We start from the raw sequence: 8,791 nt of genomic DNA, 5'->3' as shown, positions 1-8,791 counted from the left end.
CACACACACACACACACACACACACACACACACACACACACACACACATATATATATATATATATACGTACACAAATGTATACATCAAATGCTATGTTGTTAGAATATGCAACATAATTTACAAAAAAACTGTGCAAAATCCTCAAACTTACTTTCAAAATTACTGATGGGTCTCTCAGGGCTGTTTCGGAATCTATCTGTCCGAGCCTGCATATACGTAGTAAAATGACCGTTGGTTTTCAGTCGAGGTCGAGTTGACGCTGGGCTGTCTCCACGCTGTGGACAGCCAGGTATTGGGTTAGCTGAGGACAGAAATAAAGCATACATAAACTGGAGTAAAGGGTAATTATGTTTTACTTTGTGACAATGGGGCCAATGGTATTCCCAATGCTTCGAACATACTAGTCGTGGAGTTTAACTTCTGAAGAAAATATTATCATTACAATAATACATTAATGATTCTTTTAATAAGTGAAGAGTTCATGAGAAGTATTGCAACTGTCGTAGTGTTATGTTATACATTTTTATCATGTTTAAATATCGAGAAGTATTGCAACTGTCGTAGTGTTATGTTATACATTTTTATCATGTTTAAATATCGAGAAGTATTGCAACTGTCGTAGTGTTATGTTATACATTTTAATCATGTTTAAACAATTAAAAGTATTGCAACTGTCGTAGTGTTATGTTATACATTTTTATCATGTTTAAATAATGAGAAGTATTGCAACTGTCGTAGTGTTATGTTATACATTTTAATCATGTCTAAACAATGAAAAGTACTGCAACTGTCGTAGTGTTATGTTATACATTTTAATCATGTTTAAACAATGAAAAGTATTGCAACGGTCGTAGTGTTATGTTATACATTTTTATCATGTTTAAACAATGAAAAGTATTGCAACTGTCGTAGTGTTATGTTATACATTTTTATCATGTTTAAACACAACAGAATTTAGTAATATCGTTTTTAGAAACTACCATTGTAATTCAAAGAGCCGAACTTTATCAACAGATATTTACTATACTCTGTGAAAGACAAAATCAGTGTCCAGCCATACAAGTGGATTTTCTCGTCCTATCACCACTAAGGAACAAGGCCTTTAACACACGTGGTAAAGATACAGTAGTTCCACAGGTTGCTTACGACGTTCACTGTGTTATGCCATATCACGTGCAGCTCGTGTATTGCCAACTCTTCCAGGGGCAATGTTCCTCCTGTTTTACCAGGTTGTTGATTCAGAGCATTGTAGGTTTCTAACTGGTTTGACAAGATGCACGAGGAATAGGGCATTGCTTTTACAGAGAATACACAAAGACGTCTGTACGCAAATGGTTACCGAGATTACGATGTTCATTTTTCTCAGTATATCAAATTTTACTTCCTACCAAAGTGAAATAACACAAGCCTTCTAACGATTAATGGTTCGTGAGTAGTATGCCACTAAAAACATTTTTGAAAGATATTCGTCATACAATATTGAAGGAAATTCCTATACAATAACAAATCAACGATTTTTAATAATTTTTATTATTTTATGCCAATATTTAAGAAACTTTGATTATCACATTGATGGTCGAAATATCATATCTGCAGTTCTACCTTAATGCAACCGGTCATATCGCTTAGAGACCGGAACACTGCATCACAGGCATGGCTCAATATTGAAAACAAAACAATTAATTCGCAGGTTATCTGGATGCGTAAAAAATAGCATAACTTACAGGTTTATCTTTTCTCACAGAATTATGTGCTGCAATAGAAGACTATGTCTGGTAACCAGTCTTCCCTATAAGCACAACAAACAATCAAGTGCCGCGCACAATATTATTCCAGCCGCGCATATCCTCAGTAATGGTGAGGAGTCTCAACACGTTGACGGCCTTAATGACCATAGCAGTCGATAGGCCTAAATCCCAAATAACCAACTTGTTGCAAAGCGGCCTAATGATCGTAAACGGTCTATTGTCTAAAAATACCCCCCCCCCCCCAATTGAAAAAAAAAGCTGGTAGCGCACATTGCCTTGATACTGGTGCACATGAAAAAAATCATTCCAAACGTGGATTGATAAAATTAGAGGGAACATTGCAAGTAACCACTTCTTACGCTTTGATACAGACATTCAGTTACTTGTGTTCATTGGTTTGTTCCCAGTTGCCAAGCAACAGGTTCGCACAGGCGAAAGGGGAAAAGGGCTGGTTGAACCAACTGAAAGTACAGTTCTGCTGAGCGAATGATGCGGAACAGACTTATAATTATCAAATAAAGGTAATAATCTTTTTCGCATTACGTGATGGAAAACTAAAATTATGCTATTACACGTGATAATAAGGTACGTAAGAGATTGGGGGGAGGGGCACACCTATGCTTAGGTGCCTTGATTGAATTTCCTAAGTCACAATATCAGGTTATACTTTTCACAGAGGTTTCATATTTGTATAGGAACAATCCGGGTTATTATAAACGCAAACAATAACCCATTAAAAATAATTTAAAACTTTAGGAAGTAATTTTGGAGAGAATTATAGAGGTTAGTTTGCGAGAATTACAATCCATACGACATTCAAAAAGTTCGGGTATACAATAATAAATAAAACTTGAAGGCTGATGAGTTTTGATCCGTTGTACAATTTAAAATAATAATTCAAACACTAATTCTTTTATCAATTAACATTCACCTTATTGTGATATCTTTGATGTTATATAAAAAATTAAGAAAGCTACGTAACATCAATAAAAAACGAAGTAAATAGGTTAATGCTTGCTCTGTTTAATTATCATTGATAGCTCTGGCAACACAGAATATGTCGTGTATTGGTTTATTAGGGTTAGCAATGGTTAGGCAATTTGATGACAAAAATGGTCACTTACCGTCCATTACACAAAGGTTACAACCTTCCGTATTGGCGACGCACGTGAAACACCGCTCATGGCCGCAGCTGTCAATTAACCGTCGCCTCTTTCCTTTATCAAAAGGTATATGACAGGATGGACAGCAGGGGGCGTTGCTGTCAACATCTTTCATCATTTTGCGACCAATATGAGGTTCTAAAAATACAGGAAATTAAAATAATCAATAGAGCTATTCAATCTATGTTTTCAGTAAAGTAAGTAACAAGAAATGGCTATTAAAAGGCCATACTTAAACGAAAACATGGAAATGGTGGCATGCTGTCGTCTAATCCTAGAAATTTCAATGCAATGAATCATGAATATACGTTTGGTTAAAACTATTTCGTTGAACAGAGATAAAAAAAAAAGCAGACGCCCTACATTTTTCACCATTTTAGCAATAAAAATGGACAGATGTAAAGTGCAACACAAAAGGAAAGCTTCACTAAGACTTCACAATAAATTGAAAACCTACTTGTAAATACAAAAAGGGGTAAAAAAAACACCTCAACAGGGTTACGTTACGTTGAGAAATTATTTTGGCGCAGTTTTTTTTTAATTTTTTATTATTAGTGAAAAATTAACCAAAACATATACCAAATTCTTTAATGAAATTACGTTTCAAGACACACAGAAATTGGTACATACTTTTAATATGCAAGAACGTTCACTTTAGATTTAAAATTTAGATCTAAAGAAATACGTCAAACTGGTTTTGAAATAGTTTTATGCAATATAAGGCAGCAAGATATCAAAGTTAAGGATTTATCAGTTGATTTTCGTTCCAAAACAGTTAGTTAACTGAATTATAAATTAACGAAAAAAAAGAAAATATCATTCGTATTGTAACGTGAGGAAGGGAGAAAACAACAATAACAACATATGATTAGACTGATAAAATTGATTAAGTAAACCGAACACAATTAAGGCTCCATGTTAAAATATATATGTTATGTGATAACAGCTTGGAGGAACCAGGAAATGGGTGCTCAAAACGTACAAAGCTAGGAATAAATATGACATGTTTGACTTTTTGTTTTCCTACACTGCGTCATTATGTAGTTAACCTTTTAAACGTTTTACGAAACGATTGTTTTTTTTTATGTATATGGAATGTTTCTGGTTTAATATATACTTATATAAAAGGCAAACGCTTCACAGCCACCATTATACTGAAAAAACCCCTAGGAAAAATATATTGTTTACATTGCTAAAATAATATTTGTTTAATTAGGTTATCCTGTCGTGGCCCATGCAAAGGCAGTGCTTACAGGACAGTATTAATATAATACAAAGGTCTTATTTACTTATAGTATTCCTAACAAACAAAAATTTGCCCCCTTTGCAAACAACAACTTCATGCAGTCATTTCTTTTTTGTATTGTATGCCACTTCGTTCTAACTCATGTTAGCCCCCCCCCGTTCCTTAACATTGTTAATTATCGATAAGTTTGATCAAAGAAAGCTACCTACACTGATCAGAAATAAACAGCAACCCACTAATTAATATAGCTAATTGAATATACCAGTCTAGCCAGAAGTATGCAATGTCATAGACCCAAATCATTAGAATGCACCGATTCACCAGTCAAGTGTCCTTCTGGTTAGCGTATTTTCGACCATTTAAATCAATTAACCAATTAAAATCTCATGAATGTCGGCAATCTTAGGAGATTTGGGTTAGTCCTAAATCCGTGTACAAGGCTAAAAATGCAAAATAACTCTTCGCAGTAAAAACACAATGTAGCTGAAAAGATAAGTTCGTCACGTATTCCTCATCTGTTGGAAACAACATGTCATCCACATTTACAAAGCATCGTGATTCAAAATCAGGACCCCCCCTTCCCCCCCCCTCTCTCCGGAACAAGCTCTTCGACACCTTTCTTGCTCCAGAACGAACTATTAGAAGATTTACGACTTCCTGTAAAAGCTGTATTCAAGTCGATGGTTACGCGTGGGGACATCTGGAATCAGACGTCTGAAACCAATAATGTGAAATGGTACAATCTTAGAAAAAAAAATCTTTGGCAATGGACAACAAGAAAGTCTACGGTTGTATTCCAGCACACCCTCCAAGATATGTCTATAAACAAATGTCACACCAATGTTCTCACTGATAACAAATAAGGTAATAAAAACAAAACCATCTCAAACTTAAAACAAGTTTACTGCCTTAATTACAAAGAATAAAGCAGATACGCAGTAAAAAATAAATAAATAAATAAATAAGAGCTTTTATTATCTACCTAATTTAAAATTGTCTCTCCCCCTCCCCTCCTAAGAGAGGCAGTTCCATTGTTCATGGTTCTCTTAGACCATGTCCAAGTTCTAGCGAAGAACACATTTATATCAAATGCGGCCTGTGTAACGTGAGATTAGGCTTAAGTCTTTCGTTCAGACGTTATTCAACCGCAAAACATTTGTTAGTTAAAACTAAAGGCTAACCATAAAAATAGCCCACAATTGTAATGCACTATTCACTTTAAGGTTCATAAAATGCAGATAGAAAAGTATTACAGAATTATATAAAAAATTTATTAGTCAAGAGTTAACCACGCTATAACGCTCGTTTTTAATCAAACATTTTAAATCGCCTAGCATTGAAAATTTAATAACATGCCTACTGCAAAAAATAAAAAAATCTAAACTACTTTTTTTGTTGTTGTTTTTTTTTTTATCTCCGTTAAAGTATAACATTTAAAATTGTACTTCTTAATCCTGGGGAATGTCGTTAGGGGTCAAAAAGTCTCATAATTCTAATTTCTATATGAAAAATTAAAGTTTGAAAATACAATAAAACACTTTTTAATAGTACATACTAAAAGTAATTACAGCCTGACATGCTTACTTCTAGGAACAAAATGACACCAGTAATGTTACAAAATAAAAAAAAACTGACAAACTAAAAATAATGACATTTTTTTTACTCGCCTCCCTTCCCCCCGAAATAAGCAAAATTGTATATTTGCGAGTTTTATGTAATACATTTTTGCTTGCTTTACATTATCATTGGTGCAATTATTACCAATGTCATTTATTTTCATTTTCCACTAATACCGATGCCATTATTACCAATGTCATTTATTTTCATTTTCCACTATTACTGATGCTATTATTACCAGTCATTTATTTATTTAAAAAAAATTAAAAACAAAGTTACACAATGGGCTATCTGTGCTCTGCCCATCACAAGTATCGAAACCCGGATTCTAGCGTAGTATGTCCGCAGACATACCGCTGTGCCACTGGGGGGGTGGGGGGCAGTGTCAGCTATTTTCACTTTCCGCTATTACTGATGCCATTATTACCAGAGTCATTTATTTTAACTTTCCACTATTACTGGTGCCATTATCATCATACATCCTCCTACACATAATACCTATACATTTGCCGAATAAATCACTATTACCTGTATTAAAATAAATAACCGAGTACGAACAAGTTGGTCCATGGTTTCTACTAGCGTCGAGCATATGGAGTTGACTATGGCAGAGCTTGAACACAAGTAAAAACCAGGGTCTCAAGCTAATAATGGAGAAACTTCTTACAGCTGAGAATACTAGCTTACTCTTGGAAATATGCAACCAGGTTGCCATTATATCCAGTTTAAAACATGGTAAGCTAACTGTTGACTGAATTCCGCCTAGTTATACTTTACTACTCTTAATCTTCAAGCTTTATTTTGCTAGCCATCTTGGAGAAGATTACGAAAACAACAGCAACAAATGAAGAGGAATTATTTAAAAGTTGATTCGCTGTTACAATCTAATAGGTATTGGTGAACTAACGCAACAAAAGTCTAGAAGTGTTTATACAGAAAATACAGTTTATCCGTGATTATAAACTTCAAACAGTACTTTACACTGGGTGTGAAGATAGTTTCTACGACCTCTCGATGTGATTAATCCGACTTCGTTTTGAAGTCAAGAAGAGGCGGAGATCATCTATATTAATATGAACAAAATGTACGTTTATTCTTTTATGATAACCAAAATAAAGTGTGTGTATAAGACACACACACACTATAACAAAACACTGGAAGTATTAGACTATTCTATTTTTTTTTTGTCTTCTTTATTAATTTCTTCAACCAGTTTCGTGACTTCTGAGTTCACTCTTCAGGATATAATTTTACTGAGAATTATATTCTTTTTCATTAAGTCTTATATATATACAGAACTGTGACCCACCTCAAGTAATATAAATATGTTTGGCCACCAAGTGTCATGCCAATCATCATAATACAAACGTTCACCTTGAAATCGGATATCAAACTGAGACTTATTCTTTGTATAAACATGTCGCTATTCTTTAAATAACAATCTCTGTGCTTATTTAGGGCATGCTAAACAAATGAGTATGAATGAACAATGCCCGCTTTGATTTTTGTATTATTCACTTGTTATGTATGAACTAAAAGAACGAACAATGCGCTACAGAGTTCCGTGTAATGAAGTACAGTCAAGCTACTGTATAGCTCTCTTAAGAAGTGATATGACAAGGCAGGAGTTCCAGAATCAATGTTCACTCAAACAACTTGGCAGTTAGTTTCTAAGAAAAGAAATAGCTCTCTTTATTGCTGAAAGAGAAGGGAGGAAGGAGAAGGAGGCTCTTGACAACATCTGGGACTCTACGATTTTAGTGATCTTTCGGCACGTGCTCCAAGACTTGTAGAAGTAAATTGATACAGTTGTTAAGCCGGGTTCTTCACTATTCATTCATATAGTGCACTAGGCAATTAGATGGAGTCGTCTAAAAGTTTCCTTCCAGACAGACAAAGGAGAACCGGAAGTGTCCCTGCTTCCATCAAGAACTCGTTAGTGTCCCGCTCTTCTGCGGCATCACTTGCAAACAGTTAGTAAGTTGGTGGTTACAGATCATAAAACACCTAACAAAAACAGTACTATTTACAATATGCTTGGTTGAAAATAGTGCTGTTTACATGGCTGGAAATAATGCAAAATATAACAAATGTATAAAACATTTCACTAGCAGTCTCAGATACGTGTGTGAATAATTATATATATATCAGAGCAAACGGATGGATCAATTGTCCAAACTAAACCTGCCATGTATCCTTAAGATCCCCCCACGCACACACACAAAAGTGACACAAAGGGGTTGAAATTCGGTTCTGACCACCTTATGTTGTGTTAGCTTATAACTAGTGAACCAATGAGCCAATTATCACAAAACCTTGGCATATATCTCGGGGGGGGGGGGCGAGGAATCACATGGAGGGTCGTTGTTTGGGTCTGACCCCCGTGTCACCTCCACACCCCGGGCCCCTATGTCTTCCCATTGTGTGGAGCAGGTATGTCAGTATCGAATAAATGAAACATTCATTAAAATAAATGTATTAAAAACTGAATTGTTAGTATAATTCAAAATAGTTTGGGGTGATTCCTCGTAACAACACTTTCATGCTATTTATAAGACAAGTTTTAAAACGAAAACGCATTAACTACTATAGACAAAACACGCCGTTTTTATTTTGGGAAACGGTAGCGTAGTCCTCATCCATCAACATAAACCCTTGGAGAAACTATGAAATATCTGAACGCTAATTTTCCCATGTATTCAAAATGACAAAGTATCTGAAATAGACAAACTGGATACTCCTAAAAACTAATCCCCAGCTTTCTTTGTATAGATAATAAATAATCTATCGTGACGTGATGACGTCATACCAATAACAATTACGTGTAACTGTGGCTGTTTATTGAATGTGCACGTAATTTCAAAATCACAGAAATATTAATAAGCATCTTCTGAAGCACGTAAAATGCCTGATAATAATAAAATACATCTTTTGACTTCTTCGCTTCACGTGGTTATGCACGCTCAATCAGTATAGTAAACATAAAGAACCTTAAATTCGATGACGAGGAACCCAC

At 34.8% G+C, this 8,791-nt stretch overlaps 1 protein-coding gene across 5 annotated transcripts in view; it reads right to left on the bottom strand.

The window, feature by feature from the left end:
* The window catches only part of LOC106458664 (protein TANC2-like), a 117,121-nt gene that overhangs the window by 41,387 nt on the left and 66,943 nt on the right, over positions 1–8,791 (bottom strand). For all 5 annotated transcript variants that reach the window (XM_013918194.2, XM_022384921.1, XM_022384924.1 and 2 more), the window contains exons 2-3: positions 2,874–3,050; positions 153–302 (exon numbers count right to left, since the gene is read on the bottom strand). In XM_013918194.2, the coding sequence (XP_013773648.1) occupies positions 153–302; positions 2,874–3,050 (327 nt within the window). The remainder of the gene's footprint in view (positions 1–152; positions 303–2,873; positions 3,051–8,791) is intronic.

Source organism: Limulus polyphemus, unplaced genomic scaffold (assembly GCF_000517525.1).
Source record: "Limulus polyphemus unplaced genomic scaffold, Limulus_polyphemus-2.1.2 Scaffold498, whole genome shotgun sequence".
NCBI lineage: Eukaryota > Metazoa > Arthropoda > Merostomata > Xiphosura > Limulidae > Limulus > Limulus polyphemus.
This window is presented reverse-complemented; position numbering and strand designations above follow the sequence as displayed.